The sequence below is a fragment of the Artemia sp. Qi Xiang Cuo genome, chromosome 11 (assembly GCF_049724085.1).
Source record: "Artemia sp. Qi Xiang Cuo chromosome 11, ASM4972408v1, whole genome shotgun sequence".
Classification (NCBI taxonomy): domain Eukaryota; kingdom Metazoa; phylum Arthropoda; class Branchiopoda; order Anostraca; family Artemiidae; genus Artemia; species Artemia sp. Qi Xiang Cuo.
The window spans coordinates 58,701,709-58,715,508 of record NC_142804.1 but is presented as its reverse complement, the minus strand read 5'-3'; the positions used below and the strand labels follow the sequence as shown (position 1 = coordinate 58,715,508).

The 13,800-nt window shown below is 35.1% G+C and overlaps 1 protein-coding gene across 1 annotated transcript in view; it reads left to right on the top strand.

The window, feature by feature from the left end:
• Window positions 1-8,521: 8,521 nt before the first annotated feature.
• Rpn8 (regulatory particle non-ATPase 8) overlaps window positions 8,522-13,800 on the top strand; it is a 30,064-nt gene continuing 24,785 nt past the window's right edge. Inside the window, exon 1 of the mRNA XM_089097306.1 lies at window positions 8,522-8,788. Within this exon, the coding sequence (XP_088953432.1) occupies window positions 8,581-8,788 (208 nt within the window). The 5' untranslated portion in view covers window positions 8,522-8,580. The remainder of the gene's footprint in view (window positions 8,789-13,800) is intronic.

Below are 13,800 nucleotides of genomic sequence, written 5' to 3'. Positions count from 1 at the left end.
CCTCTTTTGCTCTCTTTTTATATTTTCTAACGATAAAGGGACAATAGTTAACCTTATTTTCCTTTACTGTGTCCTTGACTTTGTTTTTCTTACATTTATGTTTGCTCTTAGCATTGATAGCGTTAACTTCATTTTCCTCAGCTTCCGACGGAATATTTTCTGGGTATCTACTCAAAAAGTCGCAAGCTGCGTTTTGTTTTCCCTTTAAATGTTCAAATTCGTAATCTAGGTCTTGGATTTTCATAATCCATCTAGCTAGAATGCCCGTGGAGTTTTTAAGTGTTTGCAGGTACTGCAAGCTTTTATGGTCTGATCGTAGTATGAATTTTCTACCAATTAAATAGTGTCTAAATTTGTCCAAGTGGTGGATTATAGATAATAATTCTAAGTTTGTGGCGGAATGACTACTTGCGCCTTTTGATAAGGTTCTACTCGAATAGCATATAACTTTTTCTATTTTTTTTTATTAGAAGGTCCTTGTAAAGGATCAAGGTTTCCCCTGGGAATTATTTTCAAAAGAATAACCCTAATGCCTTGCGAACTAGCATCGGTCGTAACCACAAATTCTCCGTTTTCGAAATCAGGAAGTGATAAAATCGGTTCAGAAGTGAGCGCCTTTTTGAGACGATCTAGGGAAGTTTGAGCTTCCTGGGACCAGGTAACATTTTGGGAGTTCCCTTTAGTTAATTCCGTGAGGGGTTTTGCAATTTGGGAGTAATTGCGCACGAATTTTCTAAAGTAGCCAGTAAGACCTAAAATTCCCCTTAATTCTTTCATAGTTCTAGGGGGTTTGAGGTTTTCAACACATTTTATTTTATCAGGGTCTGGGGATATCTCTCCTTGTGTTACTACTACTCCTAAAAATTTAATTTTAGGTTAAAATAAATTTACTTTCTCAGGCCGGCATTTTAAATTGCCTTGTCTGAACTTCTCGAACACCTTAGCTAATGTTGCTAAGAGTTGTTCAGTGTTTTCTCCCACGCATATAACATCATCAACAAAATGAATTATATTCTTTAATCCTCCTAAAAGGTGCAATAGGGGTCTACATAGCGCGCTTGAACTTGTTTTCAGTCCAAATGGTATCCTCAAGTATTCATATGAACCACATTCAGATGCTGAACATGCAGTTTTTTGGACATCTTTTTTGGCTATTTTCACTTGGTGGTAGCACTGGGTAAGTTACAAAGAAGTATAAATTTTGTTTTTGCTTGAGATTGAGTCAAGAATTTCATCTATTCTTGGTAGAGGAAATTTATCACTAACTACTTGTTTGTTGAGGGCTCTATAGTCTACTACAAGTCTAAGGTCACCATTCTTCTTTGGTACTAAGATCACTGGTGCACTATACGGGCTTATACTTGGGTGTATAATTTCATTTTTTTCTAATTCACGGATTTTATTTTTTAATCACTCTTTTTGCTTATACGGCACACGATATGGCTGTTTTGCTACGGGATTACCGGTCGTTAAAAATTTGTGCTCATAAAACGGTATAATTCCGAAGTAATATTAACATTCGGAGAACACATCCTTAAAATTACAAAATAATTCGCATCATTTGTTCTTAAGTTCCAAGTCCGTAATATGATCCATATTAAATTTGTTTAAAAATTGCGATTTAGTCAAAGGATATTTGTTATTTGAAGTTTTAATGCAGTTAACTAGGTTTCTTTTAGAATTTTCCCATCTATTTCAATTATTTTCCGTTAAAACCTGGATTTGAACTAAACACGTCCCCTTTTTAATTGTAATTGTATCATTTTCGTGGTTATTAGTTACCCAAATAAAACCTTTTCATTTGTCATAAGATATAATCTGTTCCTCGCATAGCAGATTTTCGGGAATTTCAGATGGGGTATTTGGGGTATCATCTGTGATATTTGAAATTTTTTGCATCGTTTTGAGAGGGACTTTTGTTTTCCTTATCGCGAATCCGTAATATTTCTCTTTATTTTCATTGTTTATTAGATTCATACTGGTACTATGCCGCGCCATTGCGGCATCTTGTGGCGTCACGTTGGGTTTTACTATGTTTTTCCATAATTCCACTATTTTCTTGATTTCGTTTGACCTGTACTGTCGCATATCTCCTATTTTTATTTTCGCAGATTCGATACCCTCATTTTTTTAATTTACTTCATCTCTGTAATGTCTTTCAAAATAATTGGACAAGTTTCTGATTATTTCTTTTCCTCCTTGCGAGACATAAGGTTCAAAAGAATGCGACATTATACCGTCAGAAATTTTGTTTACTGTTACGTTGTCTTCGTAACCTCTGTTACGATTTCTTAAGGTGGAAACTTTTTCCCCTATTTTATCTGGGTAGACAAGTCTTTCATTTGCTACGCCTAATAGTATTCTATTGAACCTTAAGAAAATTGCGCCTATGATTGCTTCAAATGGAAATTTATCTCATATTATAAAATTTATCGGGAAGATCCCATTGTCCCTTTTTACGTTTAGGCAAATTGAACCTTTTGAATCCAATTTATGGCCTGTCACACTAGTTAAATGGGGATTATTAGGGTTCCTCTGTCGCCTAATATGCAAAGGCAACATATTGAATACGCAAGAGTTTATGATACTAATCGTTGCACCAGAGTCAATCAAAGCCTTAAAAGAAACTTTTTCTACACAAAAATCATTAAATATAGGTAACTTGTTATTAATATCACTACAAGACGGCACTACCATTGTTTTGGACCTATTAAATATTCCGGGCAACCTCTAGGTCCAATTTATATTTCTGAGGGGCCTGACACGTTTCCCTGAGGATTTATTTCATGTGTAGGTGCCTGTAATAGATATTCGGGCATATGAGGTTCCGTAGGCATATCTAATTGATTTATATCTGTCTGCCTTCGCCATATATTATTATGGTAACTTGGGTGTCTTGCGTCAGTGGCGCTGACTGCCAATGCCGTTGGCTTGCAAAATTTTCATGTCCCGTCGGCAAATTTTCGTAATTTCTATTTAGCATTCTCGCATTATATTGGCTTTGGCGAGTATTTGGGTTTTCAAATCGGTAATTAATTTGTCTGTTGGGGGGAGGGTTGTACAAGTTTGGTTGGTACGTGTTGTAGGGTACTGCTTGGCGCAATCTTCCCTGGTTATAGCCTAGCGTATCAGCGGCGCTAAAATTTGTTCATCCGAACAAATGGCTGCCATAATTTTGCGTACTACCGTCAGCAATTCTTGGTATGCGATTGGGGACATAACGGCACTCTCTCGCGATATGTCCAACACGATTACAAATATAGCATCTTATTATTGTAGGGTTGTTTTCGTAATGAGATTGTTTGACAGGCTGAAAACGTACTGTTTTCTGCCTAGCGGGTTCTTGCGTTTTATTTGTTTGTGGTACTGGGGAGTTATCCCTTGAAAAGAAATTGGGTCTACCTCCTCTACCTCCTCTACCAATCGCTCTACCTCCTGAACTGCGAGATCCAACGTCTGAATATTTTTGGATATTACCACTCTATATAGTTTTGGGGGTAGCCCTTGCAAAAAGGTATTTAGTATGACTTTTTCATACAGTTGCCCCGAACCACTTCCGTATTTTGCCTCTACAGAAATGCGTATATTATCAAGGTATTCTCTTATATTTTGTGAAAAGTCAAAGCTCACTGTTCCGTGTTTCAAATTATTTATGGAACTGGTTTCTATAAATCTGTCTTTAAATTTTTTTAACAATTTATCAACTGTATTTTTTGGAAAGTTGGTATTTTTGCATATTGTATGGTTAAATCTTTTTCAGAAAGGTTAAGGCCTGGCCATTTAATCGTAGTAGAAGGATGTCTTTTAACACTGCTGGATATTTTTTTGTTAGTTTCAAAAATTGCACCAGTTGGATATTGAGTTAGTCGATATCTGATTGACCACTGTACTCCGGGATATGTTTCACTATTTCTCTATTTTTGGCAACTAACTTTTACAGTATTAATAAGTCATTAAGGTCGTCCGCCATTTTTTGAATTAATTCAAAATAATTTTTTTTTTAAACCTATTTTGGGGGAGGCTATTATCTCCTATGAGATGTCCAAAGGGTTTTCCTGTAGAAGCTTAGTCGCAATAGGCCTAATCAGTTTACTTATATGTTTGCATCTCTCCAACAAATAATTTCAAATTATAAAGTTTTATAGCGTAATTAGTTCACAAGTTTTCTTCCAATTTTCGATCGTGCCATTTGTAGCAATAAAAGTTTTTATGGCCGCGCCATCCTAATAGCGGTAATGAAGATTGATCACGTCAAGTCTAAAATTATACCTTGAAACTACGAACTTACACCTTATAAGTTCTCCGATTAGCGCCGCTTATAGCGCCAAAGATTGTGTCAACTAGGCTAGCGCCGCCCTCAATTAATGGGAGAAAATTTAATATGTAGCCATATAAATGTGACCTCTTTTCTTCGAGCGATCTGAAGATCAGATTCCCTGGGAACGTCCTTGGAGATTTTATGAACTAATTACCTGCTACTAGGCTAGATGCAGACATATAAAGTGAAATAAACACAGTTAAAAAGCAACAGATTTATTGGGAACTGCATATTTAGGTGCACAGCAGTGAGTCACTTCAACCGACAATAATGGTGACAGAGATACAAAAATCAAAGACTGGTCGCGGTCGTACGCCAAGTAATTCTGTCTAAGTACTCCTAATCCTCAAATACGAATACCTTCAAAAAGCACTTTTACCCCCCTACCATATTCAATTCTTTCGTCCTGCGCTGTAAGGACTGGCCCGCAATTGGCTCACGTGGCCCAAGGATGCGAACCCTCGTCCAATAATAGATCTTAATTATTTTTGAGGATTCAAACGTTCACACGGCTCTTATAGTTTAAACTTCCTCAGAAATCTTGTGCGTAGCATTTTTTTTATTACTTATTTTCTTAGCGAACTTGGAACCGACTAGAGTCGTTGTTTGACTGAATCTAGAATGCAGTTTCTCTTTTTGGTGATTAAGAATTTAGACTCATGAAGGTGGTATTTGAATTCAATTAGGGGACGTTTAATTTCTGTCCGAATCATCTTTAGAATAAAAGAATCTTTGTATTTTAAATATATCGCATTTTGCTCACGGTACAGGAATTGAAGAAAATTTCAAGTTTCTTAATAATAAATACGAGTGCATTTATCATAGATTTTAAAGAGAGTAAGACTGTGTTTTGGCCTATAGTAGTCGCTCTGGTTGGTTGTTAAGCGTCCAATTAGGTAAACAAGCACAAGACACACTGACGCATTCTGGTTTCCCAGTTTAGTCAAATTTTCGTGCCATGTGGCGACTTTTAAGGTAATTTTTTGTTAGTAAGTCTAAGACAGAGAAGGTCTCTTTATTGCGCTTGATTTCAAGTTTAATCGTCATGTCCTAGCAGGTTTATAATGCATTTTTTGTCCTGCGTTTTCACGCTCTTGTGCCATTTGATCTTCTTTTTTCTTTCTTTTTTTTTGCCTACTAATGCTAAAAACTATTGAAGTTGCTTCTATAAGTAAAGGAAATATTTCTTCTGGCTGTCCCTTTGGACTAGTCATGATTACTTGTCTGTTCTATATGTAGTTGCTATTCCTGAAACGCGTTCCCCCAAAAAATAAATAGAAATGCTGGAAGCAATTTACTGATGAAAGTACTTCCGAACCTGTTCTTTACTTTTTTTTTCTTTTAGATAGATTGTACTTGTTTCTAATTATTTTTTTTGTATTGATGGCTCCATCGTTGTTGTATTTTTACGTTTGTGATTGACAATAAATCTGCACTTACAGATATGCATACATACATACTATTAGCAGGCTATAAGATAATGAAACAACACTAGACCCCATAATCCAAATGGGCGGTCCTCATATCTTTTTTATAGTCCTTCAGCCAGGAAGAGCGATGGGAGAGGGACTTCGGGCCAACCATCCTCTGCTTTCGCATACCTTTCCTGTTTCGAAAACTAGGATTTATTATAAACTTTGCAGAAAGAAAAAATTAATTTCAACTTTCTACTTTTGTGACATGAGTATCAATTTAAAATCAATAAAGAACGTGTAGAGATCCTGATTCTGAACTTTTTTCTCAAGAGGTATGACTATTATATGGTCTGGATGTCACCAATGCAGATTACACCGATATATAATCATTAGTCATTGGTTCTGATGTCAGGGTTGTCACTACCCAAAATGTTTGGAGTAAGGGACAGTAGATTTTACCGAATTACTGGTTATTTTAACAGACTGCGTTTATTTCCTAAGGAATTAATAAAAATCTCTCCTTCTTTTACAACTTACAATTTAGAGAATTTCTTTATGTTTTACGGTAAGAGCCATTTGTACAGCTAATTAGTCACCCAGCAAGGGGACTTGAACAGTGTTGGATAGTTTTCGACACTTGGATGGTATTTAAAGTATTATAAGATCTAGATCTAAGGTAATCTGCTGATCTGAGTTTTTTACAGGACCAAAGCCTTTTCCTGGAAACAGCTTTATTACTCTGAAAAGGATTTTATAGCCCTTATCCATTTTTTCCAATACACCTCGGTACGTTCGCTCTAAATAAGAGGAGTTGTGAACTTGATCATCCAGGCCATTCGCTACCATGATTCTGAGGACACAATACAGTTTGTTCACATAGAAAGATCTTCAATAAGTCGGCTTTAGAAAGGGGATCGCCTTTAAATGACGCCTTTGAAAATGATCTCTATACTTGCCGCGGTCATCAGCCATTTGGCTCACTATCTTATTCCGGTGAAATAGCTTATTTTTGCCAATACATCTTATTCCCTTTCATGTTTCTGTCCATGAGGATTACACAGCAATAGAGCCACCTTTTGCTTTCGGAGGGGGGATGCCCCTGATCCTCATTTTAGGGGTTTATCTCCTCCGTACCTAAATCGCATGAATAGGATTTTAATATTACTGCACTATTACCAGTTTGATACTGTTCTTTTCGGATATTACCGCCTTAAAACTGGAAAGAACTTACGAAGGAAAAATCCAGAAAAACACCAAAAATAGACATTGTATGTAAAGTGTTAAAAAAAAGAAAAAATTGCAGTAAAGCAGAGGAAAAATCATCTATTTTGCCCAATAGACTTCGGTGTGTTGGCTCGACAAAAGAGGAACTGTTGAGGATTGCATCATCTAGGTCATTGACTCCATAGAACTCGTTAAAACAAAGCAATTTCCAATTATTTTGTAAGTTGTTCCAACTTTACTGTTTTTTTTGAATTTATTAACAAGGAACAAGTTCGTTCAGTTAGCCGTTGGTGTTCAGCCAATTGGCTTTTATCTTATTCAAGTAATATCCTCTGCTTTCAACCCAAGCATCTCCTGCCTTTGAACGCTTTGGCCCAATATGAAGTAGCATATATGTAATGTAGAAGATTCAGGTTTTTCTATCGAAGGAAGGAGGAGGTCCTCGTCCTCTCCCTAGGCACTTGCCCAATTCACACCTAAATTGTATATCTATGAGTTTGAAATTGCTGCACTAATTTCTGTTTGAGTGTTGTTGTCAAACAGTATTATCTAAGTGCCAAAGATAACGGAAGACCACAAGAAAATAAATTTACTTCGAGAGACAGAGCTTCTTGGTGAGGCAAAAATGTGAAAAAATAGACACTGTGTACATTATTAAAAATATTAAAAAAATGTTGAGGTTTAAGATCACTTCAAAACATTTTATTTATGCTCGATTGATCCATAAATCTCTAATTTTTGCTTATTTATTTGATTTAGATTTGTTCTTTTGCGCATAAAATGATTACGAATATATCAATAACCAGTTTCTTAGCCAATTACACGCAAGAAATTACTAAAGTTTTCATGGAGTTACCCATTGTTTCCGGCTGGTTAAACTGCTCTTATTACAAGACATCTATCTATTTTCATATTTTATTGATATTATCCATCCATTTTAGTATTTAAAAACAAATTATCACGTAGAATTGCTGCATTTACCGACTGAGAGTTAGATTTTGGCACATTAAGGATTCACTTTCATGTCAGTATTTTCACCTTCTTTCACCCACTTTTATTATATTTTTATTTTTTATACTCTTCTCATTTATTTAATTTAAATAACGAGTTGGTAAAATTGCGTTTCAAAGTGCTTTGGCTGTTTATCTTTTTAATTAATTTAAAAATTTGGTTGGTAAAACTGTTGCATCTGCCAGTAGCCATTAAGGAAGAGATTTCAGTAGGTCAAGATTTCAGTGATTATTATGTCACTGTATCCATCTTCTCTCACTCATCATGCTATTCCCTATGTCTAAATAATTTTATTCTTCTCATTTATCAAATTACAATAATAAACCCCGTCGAACAGCGGTGCTTTGCGACGTGATTTTTACCGACTCACTTCTTTCTTACCGAGTCACCTAAAGTACTGTGGGGAAGTTTGCCCCTCCTCGATATCCGACACCTTTATTGACTCGAAATAGCCAGTTTCACCAGAACGGCACTTTACTACCTTTACCAAAACAAGGCAATATAAGACGTGGCATAAACAAATGCTGAAAATTCATATTTTTGTATGCATTTTCTGAAGAAACTGCTGATTGTTCTGTGACTGTGCAAAATCCAGGTTGAAACTTGTTCAAAATGACAGATCTTCACAGCACACTGAAGAAAGCTGCTGGTGGAAACAATAATGACCAAACAAAAGTAGTAGTCCATCCTCTTGTATTACTTAGTGTCGTAGATCATTTTACTAGGATGGGCAAAGTCGGCAGTCAAAGGAGGTGTGTTGGTGTCTTGCTAGGATCAAACAAAGGAAAAGGACTGCTTGATGTTTCAAATAGTTTTGCAGGTAAGACAGGCATAAGATGGAAAACCTAAGGTGATTTAAGAAAATATTTATTGCAGTAGCCTATGGCTAGTAGTTGGCTATTTCTGAAGGAAACAGGCTGAACAAGCAAAAGGAGAGTCTTAATGCACAATCAGGGCTATTACAAAGGAAACCTGTTAAGAAAACAAATCTTAATTTGTAATGTGCAGACTAGGCCTAATTATAATTAGCCTAGGCTGAAACACATATTTAGAGATGTTTCCACTATAGTTTACCACCAACTCCCTCTGTTAATATGGAAATATATAGCCCACATCAGACATATGTCCTGGTCAAGCTACTTTCTGCTATCTTGGAAAAGGGTTAGCCTAAGTTATTGTAGGAAAATAAAACTTTCAGGGATGGATAGCCTATAGAGACTAAAGGATGTCTTGCAAAGGTATTTTGAAGTAGCCAACCTGCTCTTTAAAATATCATATTTGTGTTTGCAACAGATATACCCTAAGATGTATACTAAACTAAAAAAAAAAAACATGGTAAAATTTGCTTGTTCACATAGAAAGATTTACAGTCATCCAATGAGTCAGCTTCACAACAGCAGATTGTCCTTAAATGATGTCTTTGAAAATGATCTCTATACTTGCCATGGTCATCAGCCATTTGGTTCACTATCTTATTCCAGTAAAATAGCTTGTTTTCACCAATACATCTTGTTCCCTTTCATGTTTCTGTCCATGAGGTATCACAGCAATAGAGCCATCTTTTGCTTTTGGAGGGGGGATGCCTCTGATCCTCATTTTAGGGGTATATCTCCTCCATACCTAAATTGCATGAATACAATTTTAATATTACTGCACTATTACCAGTTTGATACTGTTCTTTACAGATGTTACCATCTTAAAACTAGAAATAGCTTACAACTGTATAATCATAAATGTATTTTGTAGGAAGGGTTGCTTTCAAAGGGGAAAAATCCAGAAAAACACCAAAAATAGACATTGTATTTAAAGTGTTAAAAAACAATAAAAAATTGTATTAAAGCAGAGGAAGAATCATCTATTTTGCCCAATAGACTTTGGTGTGTTGGCTCAACAAAAGAGGAAACTGTTGAGCATTGCATCATCTAGGTCATTGACCCCATAGAACTTGTTAAAACAAAGCAATTTCCAATTTTTTTGTAAGTTGTTCCAACTTTACTGTTTTTTGGACATGGTAAAATGTATTTAGAGATGTTTTCACTATAGTTTACCACCAACTCCCTCTATTAATATGAAAATATATAGGCCACATCAGACATATGTCCTGGTCAAGCTACTTTCTGCTATCTTGGAAAAGGGTTAAGTTATTGTAGGAAAATGAAACTTTCAGGGATGGATCTACAGACTAAAGGATGTCTTGCAAAGGTATTTTGAAGTAGCCAACCTGCTCTTTTAAATATCGTATTTGTGTGGTAAAGTTCTATGAAATCATATTATTGAGTTAGGATTAAAGTGAATACACCATTCAATGCCTTTTTTATGCTGATTATGAATATAATAAGCATTTCTATTAGAAATGAATGTCAGCCCCCCCCCCCTATATATGCCAATTCAGGCTTAGGTTAGGTTAGGTATATATAGGGGGGGGGGCTGAAATTCATTTCCGATAGAAATGATTATTATATTTGTAATCAGCATAAAAAAAGGCATCAAATGGTGTATTCACTTTATTCCTAACTCAATAATATGATTTCATAGAACTTTACCATTTGTGTTTGTGACAGATGTAACCCTAAGATGTATACTAAACTAAAAAAAACATGGTGAAATTGTAGTTTGGCTTCTTTTTGCTATCTTGAAAAGGGGTTAGATTAGGAAAATAAAACTTTCAGTAATGAATCCAGGGCCAAAAACATACTCTGAGGAGGTATTGCCAAGCTTCTATGTTAACTCTGTTTTGATTTCTCAGTGTTAGAAATTTGCCTACTTGACAAGCTATAGGCTACCTATTGAAATTTTGACAAAATATCATTGTACCTTAATTTTCAGTTATTGGTTTGTTTTTCTCTGATTTTATTTTTTAATATGCAAGGTAAATTTCTAGTGGGCTAGCCTATATAATTTAGCTAAGATGAAAGTGAAAACATCATTTGATGCCTTTTTGTATGCTCTTTCATAATTCAAGAATTGCTTCTGGGGCTAGGGGCTACTTGCATCTTGAGTCCTTAAAGGGGCCCCAAAGGTATTTAATTTTTGCTACCACACAAAGAAGTTTCAACACTAGTTAAGTTATTGAAAAGTGGTCAAAAACATGTCACTAATTTAAGAATAAGTTGTTCAAGAGTAACATATTCCAAAAATACTTATTTATAACAATTCAAACATCATTTATTAGGCAAATCAAATATAAACTATTTTGCTACCATTTCAAGTTTTTTAAGTGCTGTTGACAAAAATAGCGCTGAATTTTGCAATTTGAAACTTTGCTGTCAACAATTCAGGGTATATATTTGCACATTAGGGGGGTGGGTAGATTTCATGGTGAATTCGCAGTTGGCCATATAGTTTAGCTAGGAAAAAAGCAAAAACATCATTTGATGCTTTTTTTTATGCTCTTTCATTATTCATATAAAATACCTTCAGGGTTGAAGATGCAACTAGCCCCAGAAGCAATTCTTAAATTATGAAAAAGCACAAACAAACTTTCACTTTCATCTTATTTAAATTATATAGCCCACTAGAAATTTACCAAATACAATTCCTGTTATTTGAGTAGAATTTTAAGCCATATCAATGGGCTTTTTCTAAATTTGGGAAATATATTTGTAGTTCTTTAAAACCTCATAAATTAGGATTGAGCAAAGTTGCAAAGCTGAAAACAGTTTTGTTCTGCTTCATTTAAGCAGATATTTATTTTTCAAGGTTTCAATTTTATAACAAAAAGATTTGTAAGGGTCATCAAAGGTCAAGGCCTTCTAGAGAGAGAAAGAGTGGAGGTAGGTACTTCAAAATACCTTCTCAGGACATACAGTACTTAAGTATTATACAAGAAACACTTAAGAAGTGAAGTTTGGTTAATGCTAGTGAAATGAAACAAAATTAGGATGAAAATATAATAGTTTAGAGACAAATTTGGGCTATAAAGCATAGGGGGTAAAGCATAGCATATATTAAATCAATCTATTTATTACTACTAAAAAAAAGAAAAGAAAAAAAAAACTGGATCAAGACAAAGACATTTATGAAATAGGGGATTTAAAAGGAAACTTAACATATAACTGAAAAAAAATATTTAAACGAAGAAAAGATTAAAAATTAGGATAGAATGAAAAAAAATATTTTAAAATCTGAAAAATATATTAAATGAAGAAAGAGAGACATTATACTGGAAAGACCCGGTGAGAAACTGCCTTTGCAGAAAGAGATAGAGGGACATCAGGAGGGATGGAGTTCCATAGTAGAATTGATTGATAAACAGGAGACCTCTGACCTGCTGTTGATGATTGTTTAGGTAAAATAAATCTACAATAAGAACTATCTAAAAAAGAAGAGTACCTACCTGAGCCTGACAGAAAGAAAAACTGCTGCAAAGATGGTGGAAGTGTACCTAGAAAAGCAGAATGTGCTGAATAAAGGTAACTTTTACCCACAATACAATCCAGCAGAGCTATTCTAGTATCATTATAAAGATCAGAGGAAGGGTAAAATTGAGGTAGAGGAAAAGTAGCCTTCACTGCCCTATTTTGGGCTCTTTGAAGTGAGCAGAGAAATAGACCCAAAAAACTCAAACCCCTTTCAAGGTTAACACGCACAAACTCTGTTGCATCTGAAAGTGCATGCAAGGTTGGAAAACTAGGATAAAAACGATACTAATGGTTAGATATAAGAGAATTTCTTGTAGTCATATTAGTTCTGAATACAAATAAAGAAAGTATACTATGCCCTAATCTTTCAACAACATTTGGGGTTACAAGAAGAAGAAAAATGGGCCTATAGTTTGAAATTAGAGAGGAATCACCTTTTTTAAACAAAGGTACAACATTAGCAACTTTAAATAAATGAGGAAAAACACCAGAAGAAAGAGAGAGGTTAGTTATGTGTGAGATGGAGTTAGAAACAAACTGACCAATTTTTTTAAGAACATTACAGCTCAAACCAAAACCATCAACTGAACAGCTACTTGAAAGCTGAGAAATAATTTTAGAAATTTCGGTATCACTGCATGGGGAAAGGAAAAATGACTTTTCTGCTAAGGGAAAACTATTTACTCTGCTGTGGGGTGGAATAGGAACTGAAGGAAGTGTGGTGAAATGTGAATTGAAGGTGCTTGCTGAAGAATTTTCATCCACAAAAGATCCATCAGCTTTCCTGTGATGAGAAGGGGGGGGACTGTTTGAGTTTCTTGTCGGAAAGAGCTTCATTAACTACAGTCCAAACCTTTTGCAAGTTCCCCTTACACTCATCAATTCGACGCAAAAAATAGAGCTTTTTGGCTGCATGTACTGAAGAAGTAAACACATTTTTATAAAGTTTATACTTCAAAAGATCATCCTGGGTCTTACTTTTACATGCAGCCTTGAACAGAGACGCCTTCATATGTTTAGCATTGATCAGACCTCTAGACATCCATGGGTATTTGGGTGTGGAATTCCTTGGCCTCTTTCTAAGAGGAAAATGGTTATCCATTAAAATCTGTTAATATCTGGTTAAAATGGTTATAAATGGTAACAGAGCTCCCATACAACACAAAAATAAATTCGTTGCACATTCAACATCATTAGCTTCAATAACACTAGACCAATCATTACTCTGAAGACTATGTATTAAATTAGAGATTTCTTTATCTGTGAAAGTTCTAAAAGAAGACTCACCCCACTCATCCACAGCAATCTCAGTTTGAGGTACAAAAAGTGATACATAAGTAGGGAAGTGATTAGACAGATCAGTGAAAACAAGACCAGAAGTAAACTTCAAATTAGGAGAATGAGAAATGAAAATATTATCTACTAAAGTGGCAGAATTTCTAGTAGGGTCAACACAAGAAGGAAAAAAAAT